The sequence below is a fragment of the Capricornis sumatraensis genome, chromosome 6 (genome assembly GCF_032405125.1).
Source record: "Capricornis sumatraensis isolate serow.1 chromosome 6, serow.2, whole genome shotgun sequence".
Classification (NCBI taxonomy): Eukaryota; Metazoa; Chordata; class Mammalia; order Artiodactyla; family Bovidae; genus Capricornis; species Capricornis sumatraensis.
This window is the reverse complement of record NC_091074.1, coordinates 13811568-13833146: the sequence shown is the minus strand read 5'-3', so window position 1 is coordinate 13833146 and position 21579 is coordinate 13811568. Positions and strand designations below refer to the sequence as shown.

General features: G+C 48.5%; 1 protein-coding gene across 4 annotated transcripts in view; it reads right to left on the bottom strand.

Moving 5' to 3' along the window:
• The window catches only part of GALNT7 (polypeptide N-acetylgalactosaminyltransferase 7), a 138982-nt gene that overhangs the window by 47586 nt on the left and 69817 nt on the right, over positions 1 to 21579 (bottom strand). For all 4 annotated transcript variants that reach the window (XM_068973943.1, XM_068973944.1, XM_068973945.1 and 1 more), the window contains exon 2: positions 13719 to 14179. In XM_068973943.1, coding sequence (XP_068830044.1) covers positions 13719 to 14179 — 461 coding nt within the window. The remainder of the gene's footprint in view (positions 1 to 13718; positions 14180 to 21579) is intronic.

The window sequence follows — 21579 nt, the reverse complement described above, 5'->3', positions numbered from 1 at the left end:
TGAAGTACTTATTCACATATTACACCCCACAGCCTTAATGTATCTTAATTCTTTCTTCACTTCTCTTAATGATGCAAATTACAGATTCAGTCATCCCACACTTTCCAGTAAACTAACTCTTCATCTTAAGCTGACATTCAGGACGCCTCCTCCTTTATGGAACAGGATGACTGGGTAGAGGACAGTGGGGAGGGTGATATGCCCTAAGGGTGGGGCTGAACACACCCCTGCATGACGAGAGACTCGCCGAGAAAGAGCTTCCGTGGGGTCTCTGCTCTGCCAGCTGAGAGTGCTTTCTGACCAGTGGGGCTCATGATACCCACTGTGTTGTATGACATTTATGTTTTTTAATCCCCTGGAGGAGGGTATGGCAACCTACTCCAGTATTCTTGCTAGAGAAGCCTATGGACAGAGGGAGCCGGTGGGGCTGGGGGGGTGGGGGTGCGCTATAGTCCATAGGATTGTGAGAGTTGGACACAACTCAGTGACTAAACAACAAAGACATCAGGTTTAATCCTCACCAGGAAATAGAGTGTGTATGTCTAGCACCCATATCTGCCAAGAAGAGGTGCAAGCTCTCTGACACATCTCAGCTGTGAGAGGTCCATGCCTCACTGCACACATGGGCTCAGGGCTCCCTGGCATCTGAGGCTCCACCCACTGCCACACCCTCTCCAGGGTAGGGCCACTGCAGAACCCACCAGGTGGGGGCTGCCAGCTTCAACACACCCTGAGGTGTGGAGATCCACGGACAATTTGGGGGATCACTCCTTCACAGCATCTCCTCGGCATGGGCTGGAGGCCGGTCCAGGTGACAGGACCTCATATTGATGGCGGATCTGCCCTATCCCTTAACACAGACCCTCTGCTCGGGGACCACACCCACCTGCCCCCTGCTCTCCCTGAAGTGTCTTCGTCCAACTCAGATCTAAGCAGAGGCCCCTGCTACAAAGGGACAGGATTTTAAGTGCCTCTAGTTAAAGAGAGAGTCACTTTGTAATTGATAATACACTATTATGTTTGCTTTGCTCCTAAGTAGAACACTTTATTACTATAAAGATGCCTCATAAACATGCATCACAGATAACACACTTGAATGACTCTTTGAAGAGCAGGCCTCCCTGGTCTTTTATGAGGGTAGTGAGAGGCCCGGGAGGACCAGATGCCTCCTGCGGGCAGGCACAGGGTTGGGGACCAGTTTTGTCCCACCCTCACCCCTAGTGCCTGTGGCTGCAGGGCTGGAAGCAGAGCAGCAAGTGTGTCTGCCCTGATCCCATGTCTGTTGTGACTTTCCAAGAAGAGTGGTCACATCTTGCAGGGCCAGGGTACCCCCGCCCTGGGTGGGGGTGAAGGTAAGTGATGGTGCCCACATCCTGCTAAGCCAGAGTGGCAACTGCTGCACACCAGCTTTGCTCAGCTTTGCCTCTATAGACACACTAGGAAGACTGGGGGAGGATGCAGGAACTTAGAGAAAACTACCTGGAAAATGGAACAGACCTCGGTGGATGCCTGATCGAGTGGTTTCCAAACTGGACAGGAGAGCCTGGGGGTTTCGAGGAGATGGGAGGACCAGTGCATGGAGATGCTCCCCAGGGAGCCACAGGGAGAGAGGATTCTGCAGATTCTCTGCCAGAAATGAGCTAAAAACACTGGCGACTCCCTTTCTTCATGGATGGGGAAACTAAGACTCAGAGTGGGCTGTGGGGGACTTCCCTGGGAATCCTGTGGTTAAGACTCCAAGCTTCCAATGCAGAGGGTGTGGATTTGATCCCTGGTCAGAGGAGTAAGTTCCCACATTTCAAAGTATGGCCAAAAAAATAGAGAGAGAGAGTGGACTGTGGGGAATGTGTCCTCAGAATTCCTGCCCAATGAGGGCAGAGACACAGAAGCAACAACCAGAGGTACGTCACCCACACATCACACTTCATAGTGGAAACTGATGGGAAAAACATGTTCAAACACCCTGCTGGGTTGGTTTTGTCTTGTCAAGGACATATTGTCTTGTATCATAACCACTCACATCTTAAGCTACTTCAGCTTTGACTGCATTCCTCTGATTCCTCTGGGTATCTGTTCAAAGTTTAGCAATCATTAGAACAGAAATAATAAATGCCTTGCGACTACTCAGGTATTATATAGAAGACTTTTTTTTTTTTTTAATGGAAGGGGGAGAGTAAAATAATCAATGCATGTCCTCAAGTTGCTATTCTTCCTCTTAAAAAGCTTTTGTGTGCCCACAAACAATTACTGAAATACCACCAATATGCCTGCGTGTTCGGCCACGGGTGTTCTGAAGTCCATCACAAAACCCTCACGGCTAACAACGGACTTCATTTTACATTTATTTATTTGGCTACTTCACAGATCTCTGCCTGCTGTCTCCTCTCAAGGCTGTAAGTCTCATCTGTTTTTCCATCATGTTACCCACCCCCTACCCAGGTCCGTTCCCCTCCACTCAGCATTGTGGTGACTGGCCCTGCAGAGTAGCGATTATCAACCAGGGGAGATTCTGCCCTACAGGGCACATGTCGTGAAGTCTGGGGACATTCAGGTTGTCACGGCTGGGGACAGGGAGGAGCTGTGTGTGCCATGGGCGTGGGGTGGAGAGATCCCAGAGATGCTGCTAACCACCTACAAGGCACAGGACAGCCCACCTGCCAAGACCGCCAATAGTGCTGAGATGGAGAAAACGTGGCCGAGGAGCAGGAAAGACTTCTGCGGCAATCAGAGAAAAACCTTTGCCCTTTTACCTTTTTCTAACTTTCTGTTTTCCTCTTTAAAAAAAAGTGCAGGCTTCTCTGTTGGCTCAGTTGTAAAGGACCCCCCTGCCAATGCAAGAGACACAGGTTCAATCCCTGATCTGGGAAGATCCCACATGCCTCGGAGCAACTAACCCCACGCACCACAACTACCGAGCGTGCACACTTACAGCTCGTGTTCTGCAGCTTGCCCCGCACGAGAGAAAGCCCACACGGCAACGGAGACCCAGTACAGCCAATAGATAAATAAATTTAATTTAAAAATCATTTTAAAAAGAAGCTCCTTCCACCTTAAAAAAAAAAAAAAACTCAATGTGCTGTATACACTGCAATGAGGGGCTTCCCAGGTGGCGCTAGTGGTAAAGAACCTGCCTCCCAATGCAGCAACCATAGCGACACAGGCTCCATGCCTGGGTGGGGAAGACCCCCTCGAGGAGGGTACGGCAACCCACTCCAGTATTCTCGCCTGGAGAATCCGCGTGGACAGAGGAACCTGGTGGGCTACAGTCCATACAGCTGCAAACAGCTGGACTCGACTGAAGCACACTTAGCACACATGCACATGTACAATACACCCCCTGGGCATTAGTTTATCATCACTAACAAGGCAATGGGATGTGGAAGCCAGAAGCGGGGTCCTACCACCCCAAACTTCTAGTTATGCAACCTTCAACTGATCTGCTTCTGAGCCTCAGTTCTGTCCTCTGTAAACAAAGAGGGGGGAAAAAAAACCCACGCTGTTTTAGCATAGCTCTAAGAAGGGGGACAGTGTGTGAGAGAATGCAGTACGCTGCCAGACGCCCCGCAGGTGCCCCGTAGGCGGACAAGGAGTTAACTGAGCACCCTGTCTTCATCAGCTGTGGCAACGGCGAAGGAGAACAGATCAGCATAGCCACGACAGGTCATCACGTGGGAGTGGAACACAAGTTTAGACCTCATTCTAAGATGACTGAGAGGGACTTCCCTGGTGGTCCAGAGGTTGGGACTCTGCTTTCACTGCTGAAGAGTCTGGGTTCAATCCCTAGTCAAGGGACTAAGATCCCACAAACTTTGTGGCATGGCCAATAAACAAATAAAGTAACTGAGAAATATTTCCCCCAAACCATAGGAATAAGTATAAATGAACGCCTCGGGGCTGGAAACTTCATGTCCTTGGTGATGGCACAGGACCCCAGCACACCTTCTCCTCAGCCTCCGCCTCCCGCGGCCTTTCCCCAGCCCCCACCTGGCGACACCCAGGCTCCACCTCAGGGACAGTTCAGTTCAGTTCAGTCATTCAGTCATGTCCGACTCTTTGCGACCCCATGAACTGCAGCATGCCAAGCCTCCCTGTCCATCACCAACTCCCGGAGCTTACTCAAACTCATGTCCATTGAGTTGGTGATGTTATCCAACCATCTCATCCTCTGTTGTCCCCTTCTCCTTCTGCCTTCAACCTTTCCCAGCATCAGGGTCTTTTGAAATGAGTCAGCTCTTCGCATCAGGTGGCCAAAGTATTGGAGTTTCAGCTTCAGCATCACTCCCTCCAATGAATATTCAGGACTGGCTGGATCTCCTTGCACTCCAAGGGACTCTCAAGAGTCTTCTCCAACACCACAGTTCAAAAGCGTCAATTCTTCAGTGCTCAGCTTTCTTTATTGTCCAACTCTCACATCCATACATGACTACTGGAAAAACCATAGCCTTGACTAGACGAACCTTTGTTGACAAAGTAATGTCTCTGCTTTTGAATATGCTGTCTAGGTTGGTCATAGCTTTTTTTCCAAGAAGCAAGTGTCTTTTAATTTCATGGCTGCAATCACCATCTGCAGTGATTTTGGAGCCCCTCAAAATAAATTCTGCCACTGTTTCCACTGTTTCCCCATCTATTTGCCATGAAGTGATGGGACCGGATGCCATGATCTTAGTTTTCTGAATGTTGAGCTTTAAGCCAACTTTTTCATTCTTCTCTTTCAGTTTTATCAAGAGGCTCTTTAGTTCTTCTTCACTTTCTGCAATAAAGGTGGTGTCATCTGCATTTCTGAGGTTATTGATCTTTCTCCCAGCAATCTTGATTCCAGCTTGTGCTTCATCCAGCCCAGCATTTCTCATGATGTACTCTGCATATAAGTTAAATAAGCAGGGTGACAATATACAGTCTTGACATACTCCTTTCCCAATTTGGAACCAGTCTGTTGTTCCATGTCCAGTTCTAACTGTTGCTTCTTGACCTGCATACAGATTTCTCAAGAGGCAGGTCAGGTGGTCTGGTATTCCCATCTCTTGAAGAATATTCCACAGTTTATTGTGATCCACACAGTCAAAGGCGTTGGCATAGTCAAGAAAGCAGAAATAGATGTTCTTCTGGAACTCTCTTGCTTTTCGATGATCCAACAGATGTTGGCGATTTGATCTCTGGTTCCTCTGCCTTTTCTAAAACCAGCTTGAACATCTGGAAGTTCATGGTTCATGTATTGCTGAAGCCTGGCTTGGAGAAATTTAAGCACTGCTTTACTAGCGTGTGAGATGAGTGCAATTGTGTGGTAGTTTGAGCATTCGTTGGTATTGCTTTTCTTCGGGCTTGAAATGAAAACTGACCTTTTCCAGTCCTGTGGCCACTGCTGAGTTTTCCCAATTTGCTGGCATATTGAGTGCAGCACTTTCACAGCATCATCTTTCAGGATTTGAAATAGCTCATCTGGAATTCCATCACCTCCACTAGCTTTGTTCATAGTGATGATTCCTAAGATCCATTTGACTTCACATTTCAGGATGTCTGACTCTAGATGAGTGATCACATCATCATAATTACCTGGGTCATGAAGATCTTTTCTGCATAGTTCTTCTGTGTATTCTTGACACCTCTTCTTAATATCTTCTGCTTCTGATAAGCCCATACCATTTCTGTCCTTTATTGTGCCCATCTTTGCATGAAATGTTCCCTTGGTATCTCCAATTTTCTTGAAGAGATCTCTAGTCTTGCCCATTCTATTGTTTCCCTCTATTTCTTTGCACTGATCCCTGAGGAAGGCTTTCTTATCTCTCCTTGCTATTCTTTGGAACTCTGGATCCAAATGGGTATATCTTTCCTTTTCTGCTTTGCTTTTGGCTTCTCTTCTTTTCACAGCTATTTGTTAAGGCCTCCTCAGACAGCCATTTTGCTTTTTTGCATTTCTTTTTCTTGGGGATGGTCTTGATCCCTGTCTTCTGTACAATGTCACGAACCTCTGTTCATAGTTCATCAGGCACTCTGTCTGTCAGATCTCGTCCCTTAAATCTATTTCTCACTTCTACTGTATAGTCATAAGGGATTTGATTTAGGTCATACCTGAATGGTCCAGTGGTTTTCCCTTTCTTCAAAAAAGGAGGGACAGGACCAGCCAAACCCTAATCTAGGAGGCTCCATCTCTTGCTCAGCACAAACTCTTCTTGGATTTCAGTAAGAACCCCCATGTTACTTTCAGGAAGGAGTTCTCTGCCTTCTTGAAGCCCCCTCCTACTCCCCTGAGAAGCCCCGGCAGGGCTGCACTGAGTCCGTCCGCCTCTAGGGGGAGCTCTCGCCTCACGGAAGACGAGACAAGCGTCTTTGAAGACCTCCAGCCCCCAGCCTCTTCCTCTGCGGGGACAGTCCTAGGAACACGGAGCTCAGATGCTCACATCTTTCTCCAGAGCCCTTTTTGCCAGTTATGTGCCTGTCGGGACTTGCCATTCTGGAGATGATGTGGATGTTTTCCTTTTGATCAAAATGGCAGTGCTCCTTCTATAAGGAGTTGCGTGTATGCTAAATCGCTTCAGTCCTGTCCGACTCTGTGAGCCCGTGGACTGTAGCCTGCCAGGCTCCTCTGTCCATGGGATTTTCCAGGCCAGAATACTGGAGTGGGTTGCCATTTCCTTCTCCAGGGGATCTTCCCGACCCAGGGATCTAACCCGGGTTTCCCGCATTGCAGACAGATGCTTTACCATCTGAGCCACCAGGGAAGTCCTCAGGTAACTGATGAGCCCACCTCATTTCAATCCCTCCTATGACTGCCAACCTCAGTCTTCCCTTGCCCACCCCAGTGAAGCCTGCCACCTTGTTCTGCCTACCATCTGCCGCCCAAGGTGGGATGTCTGACACCCCAGGAGCTGGCTCCAGGTGTGTAAGCTCCCCCATCCATGGAAAGACTGATGTCTCACTTGCTGACTCCGGGCTCTTTCTTCAGTCCAGGCAAGTTCAGGGTTTGGTCAGGACAATGACCAAACTCTGAAAAGACCATTAGCTCCAAAACTCAGCTGCTCCAGTGGGACAGGTACCACTCCCCCCGCTGACTAAATCTTCATGCCAGTTCTCCAGATGGGTGGGAAACTTGCCCTGGAGAGAAGGTCTCCCAGGCATGGTCGGTCACCAGGCTGGGCTGCTATGGGGTACCTCATGGCACCTCCATGAACATTTCTCTACCTAACCTCCAGGGAACTTACTCTAAATCCCTGGTTGGAGGTGGAGGGTTGTGGAAAAACGAAACAAGCAATCTGGGTTTGTAATTTTTTACCAGGCAAACTCTGTCCTTCTATAACTTGGTGGTGGAGCTTTGAGGGGAAATTAAGTTATATTAGTGGGAGGGACCTCATTTACCAAACCAGGCCTCCGCATGCAGGGATGATCCCATGAGGGGAAGGAACCACCCCGACAGGCCATTGAGGAGGAGCAGGGGTTCAAAGGTGCTGCTGCTCTGCTCACGGGGAGCCTGGAGCCACAGATGACCTCGTGTCCAGTTTCTGGAGGCATCCCTCTAAACTGCTGTGCAAGCTGGGCTGACCTGCGTGACCCCAACCTCTACAATAATTCCAGTGTTGTCTCCTGTGGTCAGTAGGGCCTCAAACAACAATTGGCTGTGCCCCTGTCACTCAGAAAATTCCAGAGTGCAGTGTGTGTGTGTGTTTAGATGTGTGTGTGTTCAAATGTGTGTCTATGTTCAGATGTATATGTGTGTGTGTTTAGAAGAGAAAGAAGAAACTAGGTATCAGAACACGATTTATTTTTAAAGTTAATGTGGAAAATCTCTGACCTCACAGAAAGTGGCTTCCAAGAACAGAAACTTTCAGGCCAGTTAGAGAGCAATACTTTCCGTACGCAAAAGCAGCAGCACATCCATTGTGGGCCATCCGAAACCAATTTAGAACGTGCCTCCTGCAGGCAGGGCTAGCGCTACGGCTGCCATACCATGCTCTGAGAAATGAGATGTGCTTTGGGCAGTCCAAGAAGGGAAAGGAGCGAGCGTCAGTGACTGTGACCTGTGTTTTTGGATGGGGTTGTGTGGAACCAGCACACACGTGTTAATAGAAACTAGGATAAAGCACTGAAGTTCATGGTGCACGTATGTGATTCACACTTACATGTGCGTACATCATTTATGTGCTATGCTGTGCTAAGTTGCTTCAGTTGCATCCAACTCTTTGCAACCCTGTGGACCGTAGCCTGCCAGGCTCCTCTGTACATGGGATTCTCCAGGCAAGAATACTGGAGTGGGTTACCAGGGGATCTTCCTGACCCAGGGATCAACCCTGCACATTTTCAGGTGGGTTCTGTACCACTAATGCCACCTGGAAAGCCCCATATACATCATATATAGATTATTCTAATATTAATTTTAATCTCTTATGAGCAGCTCCATACTTCTAGTCAGTGTTAACTGAAACCCATGGGTAATGATGTATAGAAACTGAAATTAGAAAGGAACTCCGTAGCAGAATTAGAAAATATTAATAGCAACTATTTGATAAATTATAGCTCTATATTCTAAACAAGAGCATCAGAAAGAGCCTTTAACATGGAGAATGAAGACAGCTCACGAGCACAGCTACCTTAAATAAAGTTAGAGTATAAACTATAAACATCAGTGTTTTTGTATCCAGTAAGAATAGAATTACCAAGTGCATAAGGCAGGAATGTCAATGTGTAATATCTTTTTTTTTTAAAAAAAGCCTGTTTCCCACAGACAAGCTTAACAAAGTTATTAATAATTAATCATATTAACATTTGCATAGCTCTTAGAGTTTTCGAGGCACTTTATTATTTCACTCGTCAATGTGACTGAGATAGCTTTCTACAAAACATAAATTCGACAGGAGTGTAGGCAAGAGGAAAGGTTAAACAGGAGAAGCAGATGAATTTGCTCAACTAGTCAAAATATTTAATTCATTTGTTTGAAACAAAATAGCTTGGATTCTATATCCCCCGATTGTCTGTCTTCTTGGGCAGAAAAAGGGCAAGAATAATTTCCATGTATTTGCATCAGCAGTGAGTTCACAGTAAAGGAAATAAAACTCTGCGCTTTATTAGAAGAAAATCTAACAGACCACAAATGGCACTTGCTACCCATGGGCTGAACCAGCGGGGCTCTGAGAGGTGGGGTGGGGCTTTGCCTGAGGCCGAAGTCCAGGCACAGCAGCTCCCAGCAGAGCAGTTCCTCTGCCCTTTGCCCCTCCTTGGGCAGTGGTGTCCTTCTTTGTGTCTCTGGACTTCCCTGCTTCCTCCTCCCCCTACAACCCCGCCCATTCTAACTCTCATTTGCTCCCTGAGTCTCCTCTGTCTGCTTCTGTGGACTCCACTCACTTTCCTAGGGCGATGCCAGGCCCCCAGCCTCCGCAGAATCCGGATATCCCAGTAGCCTGACACTCCTCAAGTTCTCCTTAAACCTCTGGGAGGTGGTCAGACTGTGGAGGGGGCCTGCACACACGACCCTCCCTAAGCTTCCAGCTGTATCTCCTCACCTGCTGCGGGACCCACGGGAGCCGCAGCACCTGCGTTCCTCCCAGTCCCTGCCTACCGTCCTGGCCTCTGGTCCTGTAACCTTCTCCCGGGAAAGCCCCTCAGCCTCGGGCCTGTCTCTAGTGGACCCCCGGGAACCCTTTCCTGGCCCCCTCCCCTCCTCAGGCTCTCACATCACAGTGCCCTTTCCCTTCCCCCGCGGGTGGACGGCGAGCGCCCCGAAGGCAGGGACCACACTTCTTACTGCATTCCCGATGGGCTAGCACAGTGCCTGGCTTACTGGAGATGCTCCATCTCTGCTGAACCATGCAGAGAGCCATGTGCCTGTTTTTTTATAGAAAACAAGTGTGAAGGCAGGTGAAGTCATTCTTGGCTCAAGTCTATAAAAAAAGAAGCAGGCCTCCGGTTCACTCAAAACACTGTTACTCACTCTCCTAACGAGCGATCAACAGCCAGCAAGTGAGTCAGCTCGGGGATGGGATTCAAAACTGCGAGAGACATGAGCATGACTCACCCCAGCAGCAGCGGGCGGTCCTGTCCAGATTCTCATCTGAAAGGACGATGAGTGGCCGCAGGAACGAGCAGGTGAGCCCTGGCAGGTGCCACAGCTGGACAGAAGGCCCAGAGCTGGGTCTCTAAGCGTGGCAGGTGGCTCATTGGTATGTGTGGCAGAGGCCAGAGAGCAGGCTGATCAGACCCCACAGCTGCGGAAATTCAGTCCTCGTGAGGAACGTTCTCCACAGGGCTGAGTATTCAAGAGGGTGTGCATGTGTGACATGAACGCATGAGATGCTTTCAGCGCTGTCTGTAGAGCACATGTGTGCATGCTCAGTGGCTAAGTTGAGTCTGACTCTGCGACCCCATGGAGGGTAGTTCGCCAGGCTCCCCTGTCTGTGGGATTTCCCAGGCAAGAAAGCTGGATCACTGGGAAAGACCCTGTTGCTGGGAAAGACTGAAAGCAGAAGGCACAGGGGGCGGAAGAGGATGAGATGGTTAGATAGCATCACTGACTCAGTGGACATGAATTTGAGCAAACTTCCTCCTCCCTCCTCCCAGGGATCTTCCTAATTCACAGACTGAATCTGTGTCTCATGCACTGGAGGGCGGATTCTTCACCACTGAGCCACCCAGGAAGCCCGCCTGTGTAGCAGAAGGAAGGTGCTAACATGCATGCTAGATACAATGCAGAACTTAGCAGCACTTTCTTTGCTGTTGACCTTTTTATTTTGCAGAAAATTCTTTAAGACTGAGCACATTCTAACTGATGAATAACTCAACTCAGAAATTATTTGAGTCTACACTGAATTTTAAAGTGTTCAAACAGGAAAGAAGCCTATCCCATTTTTTTGAAAAGGGTGAGAAAGAATCAAATTTTTTAAAGTCATCTGGATTCAGTTAAAAAAAAAATCTTTTTTCTGGGAGTTATGATGTTTGAAGATTTTGAATATAAGTTTTCTCACTAGCATAGAATTTGACAAAGGAGCTCAGGAGTGGTTTGTTGAGATAGTCTTGGTCCTTTTATCTGGTTGGGGCCACAATCTTTGCCGGAACATGCAATAATCTCATTTCTGAGCAGTGCTCCAGTTATGCCAGAAAAAAGAACAAAGAGCTGATCAGCCTGTGAACAGGCATGGCAAGAGGGAGGAAGGCAGATTAGAGGCAAGAGGAAAATTAGAAAGGAAGGGAGCATGCAGGGAGAAAAGAGAGAAAGACAGGAAGAAAGATGACTGTAGAAGAGCAAGACCCAGAGAGATGGGGGCTTCAGAGGCACCTGGTGTGTCAGGGATTATCAAAGGGGACGAGGGCTCTGCCATCAATGGAAGTGCAAGGAGAAACAGGTCAGGTGGACATGGCTGTGTGGGGCACCCACATTTTCCAAAAAGCAACAGAGGACCCCAAAGTTACGTAGTTTGGACAAATTGTGACCTGAAGAAAGTGCCATAGCAATTAAAAAAAAAAAAAACGCCACTAGGACTTAAGTTTCTAACCCCTAGGCCTGTGATAAGATTCTTAGTCTATTATGTCCTTTAATCCCAATGCCAGCCTGGGGGGTAGGTACTGGTAGACCCATGTTACAGATCAGGTTCCTGAGGGCTGTGGGGTCTAAGGAGCTGGTCTAAGATCTCGTGTCTGGTAGTGGAGCCGAGGTCTCACCTCAGCAGACTCCTTCACTCACTCCTTTATCTACTCATTCATTCTCTTCCCAGATGTTCACGGCTGGGCATAGCCAAGCTCCGGGATGTCAGTTACTGGAAGGAGCTGGAGAAGAAGACAAATACCTCGCTCTCAGGATCTTATCATCTAGCAAACCCTGCCCTGAGGCATGTGGTCCAGGAAGGTGTGGGTGGAGGAGAGAGAAGGGCCACGGGGGTAGGACCGTAGCTCTGCCATCTTGCTGGGCTGACAGAAAAGAAGTCACAGCACTGAGCCTCAGACTTCACATTCACATGTGGGAACCCTCTCAGTTTAAGTCCTGGCCTACAGCAGAAAGTCAGTAAGTACCCCTCTTTCCTTCCCCGTCAGGAGGAGAAGGTGAGGAGGTGAGGAGAAGACCATCACAAGGTTGTCTGAGAACCCCAGTGACAGACTCGAGGTTCGAGTCTTATCTCGGGTGACTGGCAGGCACTCCAGGTGGGGACACAGACTCTGTTTAGGTTCCCAAAGGGTCTATGCACGGCAGTTCTAGCAACAAGCTCAGCCCCTGCCAGGAGGGCTGCCATAAAATACAGGATGCACAGTTAAATTTGGACTTCAGATAAACAACAAACAGATATACATTTCACACATTTACATGATATACATTTCAGATGTATACATTCAGATATACATTTTCAATGTATAAGTATATCCCATACACTATTTGGGGCATGCTTATAGTAAACGTTTTTCATTATCTGAAATTAGATTTCACTGAGCATCTTTTTTTTTTCTTTCTAAATGTGGCAACTCTGAAACCAGGCAAATTTCTGCCTTGATCAGGAACAAACTGCTCCCACACCCTCCTTTTTCAGCCCCCCTGCGATGCTCCAACGCTTCTCTGTACCGGAGGTTATCTCTCTCACCCTTGGTTCTCTACTTCTTCTCTTTCTTTCTCTGCATCTTTCATGCAACCCCTTTCACTCCTGCCAAATCAATATATGAAGCCTCCGGAGCAGCCCCCTGATGGGTCCAGCATTCGACTCCATGGTCATAAAGGATGCTGCTGTGGGGTCTGTGTGTGTGCCTGTGCCTGCTATCTTCACCCCCTAACATGAGGGCTATGTTAACCCCACCTCACTGGGGAGACACCTGGGAAGTTCCCTAGTGGCATGAATTATGTTGCATCCACAATAATGGAAGATGCTTAGATCCTCTGAGTAGAATCAGTTGCTGAATAAACTGAAAGAGAACAGCTTTGAGTTCATCCAGTAAGCACCACAATCAAAAGCCAAGACCTAGAAACCCTTTGTTTTAAATCACACTACGTGAAAAGGACCTGACTGTGTGGGTCATGGTTTCATTTGCCTGAGGACACTTTTATCCGTACTCGGGAGTTTCCACTTCCGGTTTCAGGGCTGAGTGTAAAACAGATAACTAGTGGGAACTCGCTGCGCAGCACAGGGAACTCAGCTCGGTGGTTTCTGATGACCTACAGGGGTGAGACGGGGAGAGGTGCAAGGAGACTCTAGAGTAAGGGGATATAGATATGACCGACTCACACTGTACAGCAGAAACTAACACAACAGTGTAAACTAATTATTCTCCAGTTGAAAAAAAAATGGAAGGTGGCAAACATCCAGTTAGTTTCAGGAGCTTCCCCAGCAGTTTTCCTACCACCCTACAGTGAGACAGGGAGCTTGGTACAGAGGGAATGGCCATGCACTGAGAAAGCTCTGCTATTAAACACTTGTCAGGTGAAACTAAACAATGCACTTGGTAGTGAGTCCACGCCTCGGGACAAGCTCATTTCCCACTGTGGACTGTGAGAAGGGGAAGTTCTGACCAGTGCCTGTCTGGGGACCGCACTCTGAGCAGCACAGGTGTGGAAGACCTCAGAATTTTATACGCTACACCCGTATAAAGTGGGGAGCTCTCCCCTTTCTGCCCATTTTGTGGACCAAAGATCCTCTTATTCCCCTGCAGTAAAGGCATATATATGTATAACATATATATATTGCATTCTGACAATCTAACTCAGTATCTATCCACACGACCGTGACCCTGGTTCAGAGAGAGGAGGAAGGGGTGCTTACTCTTCCTGTCGCAAGTCGTTGACACTGCGGTCCAAGGAGATCATGTCACTAGCCACCATGTTAAATCCAAACTCTTTAATGCTGGCTTGAACTGCGTGTTTGAATTCTGGTCCCAGAACCAATGGCTTGGCTTTCTCTCCAGGCCCACCGACCACTCCGGGAGGCTCAGGCTCTTTGGGCTCAAAGTTACCGAGGACCCCCGGGCGGAGCACAGGATCATGGTAGGTGAAAGTCTGGGGTTTAAACGTGAGATATTGCCTCTGCATGATGTCTTTCTGGTCCTCTCCTCCAGAGCGGCGCTCTTGTTCATGTCTGGCCTTGTTCCTTCTTCGAATAGACTCCAAGTCCACTTCTACGCCTTCCACGTGAGGCCAGGGCACCACGGGTTTGAATCTGTCATCCCCGAGGGCTAGTCCGTTGCCCCCTCTGTCAGGCATGGGGTTATTAACAGCTCTGTCTTCCTACACAAAAGGGAGGGGGGCATACAGTGAGTACATGAAGGCAACCACAGCAGTTCATGACACCAATGTGCACATTTGAAAAAACAGCCCAGGCGGTGATAAAATGTTATGAATCATGAAACTAAAGCAGGCCATGAACCAGGACCCCTCATTAGAGGAAACCGCTCCTGACGAGGAACGACGTGCCAGCAATAGAATAAGTCTACGCCTCTGTTGTTGTTTAGTCGCTCAGGCCTGTCCAAATCTTTACAACCCCATGGCCTGGAGCCCGCCAGGCTCCTCTGTCCATGGGATTCTCCAGGCATGAATACTGGAGTGGGCTGCCATTTCCTTCTCTAGGGATCTTCCCAACCCAGGGATCAAACTGGGGTCTCCTGCATTGACAGGTGGATTCTTAACCACTCAGGCACCTGGGAAGCCCAATTCTTTGCCTTACCGTTCCAAAATAAAGGGGTGGATGCATTTTTTACTTCTCCCCTCATAAACTCAACTCTCTATCAAAAACCCCTGAATAAAGCACATTGCTGGGCTTTCCTGGTGGCTCAGTGGTAAAGAATCTGCCTGTAATGCAGGAGACCCAAGTTTGATCCCTGGGTCGGAAAGATTCCCTAGAGAAGGGAATGGCAACCCATTCCAGTATTCTGGCCTGGAGAATCCCATGGACTGAGGAGCCTGGCGGGTTACAGTCCATGGGGTCACAGAGAGTCAGATATGACTGAGCGACTAACACTTTCACAGCACATCGTTACAAGTTGGAGCAATGAGGTTCTAAGACCTTTGCCCAAAGCAGGCACTCAACAGATCCTGTTGTACAGTGTGGTTTTCCCAGTTGTCTGGTGGACAAGAAATATGACGTTCTGTCGGTCACATGGCCACATGGTGGCGGTGGTATTGGATGTCAGCCCGCCCAAGGCTGGCTTAGTGGCCCAAGTGGCAGAGGACGGGGGCTGGGATATGATCTTGACGGCCCCCACTCAGTATCTCTGCTCTGGGAGAGGTTAACTGAGTTTAGAACTATAAAACAAGCTCTGACGACTGTAACCAAGGCTAACAGAGCTCTTAAACCACACCCATGACCTAGCTGGCCCCGTTCCAAAGGTGGCCCCAGGAAAACCGGATTCTGTGTGCATGAATATTCCAGAATGTTGACCTTCCTTCCTTCCTGTCCAGACGCTCCTCATCAGCGGCACAGATCTTCCTGTCAGAAGCCCTGCATGCTTCTGTCCCTGGGGTCACATGTGAAGTTTCTGTTAAGTCAGCACCATTCTTTGCACAGCCATGTTTCTCAACATCAGCCGCACCTCAGTGCTTTTACATACACTGACGTCAGAGTCCCACCCCTCAGATATCAAGATTTAACGGGTGGGAACGTTTGGAGTTTTAAGAACGCTCCAGGTGTTTTCACTATGCAGCAGGCTTGAGCTCCAATGGCTTAAAGGAAGGGCTGCCGGCTGTAACCTGACAAGGAGGCTACAGCCTGTGTGTGGCCGGTCTGGGGCGGGTGAGCCGGTCAGAACCAGGATGGCAGACCTGGCTAACTGATCTGCCACCCTCCCTCCCCATCAAGCCAGGATGCCCAGAGTCCTGAAGACAGTTACAAAAGAGTTCATACCGTCTGACCAACATTTTTCTACAGTGTTAGAGCTATTTTGAAAAGTCAAGTTAAAGACTTTCAAGAGTGCAGAAGTAAGGCTGATACGCAGGTTGCTGTCCAGTGGTGGTTTATTTAGAGACAAGGATCTCTTTGGAAAGTCAGCTAATTCAAATGTGAATTTAGTCAATGTCAAATTTTTGGTAAGGGCTAGCTGACGACTGACTTGACGGAGTTCAAAAAGGAACTTAACAAATGTATGTTGAGAGTCCATTGGACTGCAAGATCAAACGAGTCAATCCTAAAGGAAATCAACCCTGAATATTCATTGGAAGGACTGATGCTGAAGCTGAAGCGCCAGTATTTTGGACACCTGATGTGAGGAGCTGACTCATTGGAAAAGACTGATGCTGGGAAAGATTGAAGGCAGGAGGAGAAGGGGATGACAGAGGGTGAGATGGCTGGATGGCATCGCCGACTTGATGCACATGAGTTTCGGCAAACTCCAGGAGATAGTGAAGGACAGGGAAGCCTGGCATGCTGCAGTCCAAGGGGCCGCAGAGTCAGACACGACTTGGCAGCTGAACAACAATCTCTTTGTTTAGGTAATACTCTAAGCATGTGATACAACATTCATAGGATCCTTAATGGTATATCGTGAAAGGCAAGTCTTCCTGCCTTCCCTTTGGTACAGGCACTCACAGCCGGCATTTCCTTGTGAGTCTTCCAGGTATAAACACACCTGGGCATGGATGACAAGAACTTTTTGCTGGACAAGCGACACAGATTTTTACTGACCCACTAATTTTGAGAAGGAATCATAAGATGTTACAACTAGTTCAAAGGTGAATCCTTTGAATGACTTGGTGAAAAACAGACAAATATATAAACATCAAGAATACTGCAAACAATTGAAAAATAAATGCAAAACTGGTCACACTGGTCCATACCCAGAGGGCAATAACCAACTGCATTCCACAGGACACGGTTTCCATTTCAGTGGACAAAACTCTTGCGTGTTACTATCATTTTTCTATCATTTACAGGATTGTGAAACAGGTTGGAGTTCATGCAGGGATGAGATAACCTGCAAAGCTGAGTTGGAAAATGCACCCAGTGACCTTTTAGATCCATTTCAAAGTTTTCCCACAATTTTCATCCTATAGCACAGAACTAAGTGTAACATGCGGCACCTTGTCCAACCATCTGAGGGTGATACCTTTGTTCAGGTATACGTGGATAAGCCTTCTGCATCAGGCTTCTGACCACTGCACACCTAGTCAAGTAGCAGGCACTTGCTGTTTAGTCGCTAAGTCAAATCTGATTCTTTGTGAGCCCATGGACTGTAGCCCACCTGGCTCTTCTGTCCATGGAGTTTCCCAGGTAAGAATACTGGAGTGGGTTGCCATGTCCTTCTCCAAGGGATCTTCCCTACCCAGGGATCAAACCCTCATCTCTTCTGTCTCCTGCACTGGCAGGCAGGTTCTTTACCACTAGCGCCACCACGGTAAGCCCATGGGAAGTACTGCAATAATCAAATTAAAATAGAGAAGCCCTTATAAAACTCTAAGATACCAGACTCAAGATGTTGATGTTGAACCAAGAACCCCACCAAAAGAAGGAAGACTCAGTCTCTCCCTTCAACTTTTCACATCAAGGCTCCAGTGAACTAGTAACTGGAAAGGAAGAGAGTGAGGGGCGGGAAATAGGCTCAGAAAAGTAGACTGAACAGGTTATCAGCCGTCCTAGGACATCCTCTGCGGTGCCTAGCATTCCACTGGAGGAAAGCTGCTTATGGGAAGAATGCGGGACACAACAGTGAGTGAAATCTAGGTACCCAAGGCAGGAGACATCTGTTGTGGTTCGGTGGGCAGGTGCTGATGTGAGACTCACGAATATAAACATTTCTCAGGCTCACCCACCTCAACAAGAGAATGTTTAATGGATTCAAACTTCATGCTCATCTTTCTTCAAAAGTTGTTTTGATCTTTCCTTTGTCTAACCTTTGACTTTTCTATTTTTGGGTCATGCCAAGTGACTTGTGGATCTTAGTTCCCTGCTGCTGCTGCTGCTAAGTTGCTTCAGTCGTGTCTGACTCTGTGCAACTCCGTAGATGGCAGCCCACCAGGCTCCCCCTCCCTGGGATTCTCCAGGCACACTGGAGTGAGTTGTCATTGCCTTCCCCACTTAGTTCCAAGACTAGGGATCAGACCCGGGTCCTTGGCAGTGAAAGCAGAGTCCTAACTGCTGGACTGCCAGGGAAGTCCCTAACCTTTGACTCCTGGTATTCCACTTAGACCTGTTAGGAGCCTGCCTGTCCTCCTCCTTGCTCTAGCATCCCTTCGTCTCCCCAGCAAGGTGGCCAGGTTCATTTGATTCTTCCTCCCTCCGTGTCCTCAGCCCACATCTTGCTTCTCATCTCTGGGTTCATCACCGTGGCACTTGAACTTGAGATGCCCGGAAATGAACTTGCTGTGACTCCACGGCACACATCTGCTTCATTCACTGTTTTCCCCACCTTGGGGCTGGGAACCCCCATCCACTCAACTGATCAAATGCAAGTCCTCCACTTCATCCCCAGCCTCCTGTTCCGACATCTGAACAATCACTGACTCCTGCCAGTCCCACCGCCCGCACGGCTCCGGAATCCAGCCATTTTCTCCACATCCTCGCCGTGGTGGAATAAGATTCGTATTTTATGGCAGGACAAGAAAAATTTAAACACAAAAGCTCTCCTCTGCCCTTTGTCCTCCTCCCTGCCCTCCACTGTGCATCACGTATTTGGATTATGCATCAACCAGACCGCCCCCATCAGCAGAAATACCTGCTCAGTCCCAAAGAGCAGCATTCTCCTAGCATCAACAAGACAGCTCCTTAAAGATAACATTCCTTGTTGAATGCGTAAGGGTTCATGTGATCCACCACAATGATACATAAATCTGGATTGCATAAACTGTCAGTAAGACCTCATTTGATGTCCAGCCCTCTGTCTTAAATACTTACATGCCTGTGCCTTGACTTCTAACAGGTGGAACAGTTCTCAGATGCACTTTCTAGATTATCCTCAAACCTGGCTCCCGTAAAATCTTCCGTGTCTTTCTTAGATCACCTAACATTTTGTGGACATTGCAAAGGCCTAGGACAGTCCCCACTCACCTCTCAACAGGATTACTAGAATAGGAAGAACAGTGATGACTGCAAATACTCTGTCCTTAAGTGCTTCACATGTATTTATTGTTGTTGCTGTTCAGCCACTCAGTCGTGTCCAACTCTTTGCGACCCCATGAACTGCAGCCTGCCAGGCTTCCCTGTCCTTCACTATGTCCCGGAGTTTGCTCAAACTCATGTCCATTGAGTCGGTGATGCCATCCAATCATCTCTGCCCCTGTGGCTCAGACAGTAAAGGATTTGCTTGCAGTGCAGGAGACCCAGGTTTGACCCCTTGGTCTGGAAGATCTCCTGGAGGAGGAAATGGCAACCCACTCCAGTACTCTGGCCTGGAGAATTCCATGGACAGAAGAGCCTGGTGGGCAACAGTCCACGGGGTCACAAAGAGTCGGGCACGACTGAGCACAGGCAAACACACCGTACAGACGAAACAGCTGACAGAGAAGTGACCTAATGTCAGGATCAGTACCGTGCATCCAGGCAGGGCCATGCTCCTGATTCCTACCTGCTAGTGCCTCCCATTCCAACGCTGTACTCACTGTCCTTCATCATTATTGTTCTGCAGCCAAAGCAGGGGTGGTGGTGGTGGTGGCTTAGTTGCTCAGTTGTGTCCAAGTCCTTTGTGACCCCCTGGACTGCAGCCCAGCAGGCTGCTCTGTCCATGGGATTCTCCAGGCAAGAACACTGGAGTGGGTTACCATTTCCTTCTCCAGGTGATCTTCCCGATCCAGGGATTGAACCCACATCTCCGGCATATCCTGCATTGGCAGGCGGATTCTTTACCACTAAGCCACCAGGGAAACCTGTAGCCAAAGTGACTTCCCTGAAATTCAGGTATGAATAGGTCCCTTCTCCTGCTTGCAGGCTCCACACTGGTCCTCTTCCCCAGAGGGTGGATGCTCTTCCTGGGACATTGTCGGCTCCTGCCTGTACTCACCTCTTCACCTCACCCTCTGGAGCAGGAAGCACTCCAGGCTCTTGGACCACAGGGTCACTACAAAGAAGATGTCCCTGGAGTGCCCAGAGCAGATGGACAGGGTGGATGGGTAGGGCTGTGTTCCCGCAAAACCTCACGTACAAAGACAGGCAAATGGGAATGGGTCTGCCCCTTCCCCTCCAACTCTGCACTAAACTCTAAGTTCCACGAAAGGGGAGGGACCTCATCCATGGGACGTGCCACTGCACCCCCAGTGCTTCTCCTGCCATGTGACCCTCAGTAAGCATTTACAAACAGATGCCTGCATCCTACCATTTCTGCCTGGTTTATGAGAGGGAGCCTGAGATGAAGGATGAGAATGGAGCACATGGGCCAGGAAAGAGGGGCTCGATCAGAGAGAATACTGATACTGGCAGTACTCGAGGAATTCAGCAAGAGAAGAACTTGATATCCCCTGCATGGTGCTGTGCTCTTAGTAATGCTATATAACAGTCACTGGAAAAAAACTTGGATTTGCTCACTTCTCAAATCCAAAGGCAAAACCAATCTGAGAACTATCTGCCTGACTTCGAGTGAATTAAGAAAAGTCATGTCAAATCGCCACGTTCTGTGATTCAAAGGATGCAGTCAGACAGTGTAATAGTACTAAGCTCCCTGGAGAGAGAGGATACACGCTTCTCCTCCTGGATACTGAATGAGACTTGAGTTGGCTTTGTGACTCACTGGTGTTCACACACCTTCAGAAGCACCAGCTGATTCCCTTTACAGTCGAAATCAACAGGTTACTGTTGACCAGAAATGGAAGATGGAATCGGTGGGTCATCTTCTAAGATCAGTATGTCCGTAAAGGTGGAAATGTACTGAAAAACAGAATCACCTATTCCTGGATGGAAATAGGGGATTGTCAGGAATCAGGTCAGACTACTCACTTTACATCTCACAATTGACAAAGCTCCCCATCACCCCCAAATCACCCTTATGGTATCTTCCTGAGACAGTCATGCCCTGGTAGAAATGATACGAACACAAAGGAATTTAGAGCCAGTGAAAGTAATGCAGGCATGGCTCTGAAATGCCACGGAAGCCTCGAAAGCTAAGCTGGTAATGAAGAGCTCCTGCACACACCAGAGGTCCTGAGAAGGCGGCTTCACGCTGGGACGTGGTTGCCGCTGATGGCCGCTTGCGATCCGGTTGTCATTCTGCCTGAGCCACAGAGCTTAGGACTTAAAAAGTCAAACTAAATTCTACAGTTTAAAAGCCCTCTTGATTAAAAAAAAAAAAAACCAAAAACCTTTAATTAGAAAAATCACATTAGCATCCCTTCTCGAGCTGCACTTGATCACCAGCCAAGAAGTGCAAGAAGTGGAAGCTATCAGGGAGGTAGGGCGGGGGGAGGGGATAATCAAGGAGTTCAGAAGACACAGGGTGTGCCCACGGGCTAGGCATCCCCAGCCTGCCTGCGGCAGGATGTGGCTGGGGCGCGGTCTCTCTCTGGTACCTAGAGCTAGATTCTGAGCTCACTCTTCCCCTGCTGACATCCTGTGCTAATAAAGACACAACTCTGGCTCCTTCCAGAGAGCTGAGAGCTGACTGCACTGCACTGGGGATCAGTGGTCCATTTGGGGCATGGGAGGTGGGTGGTGGGGAGTAGGGGGTTGCTGTCAAGTAATTTGCTCAGTCAGGGTTTAAAATGGATACACTCAA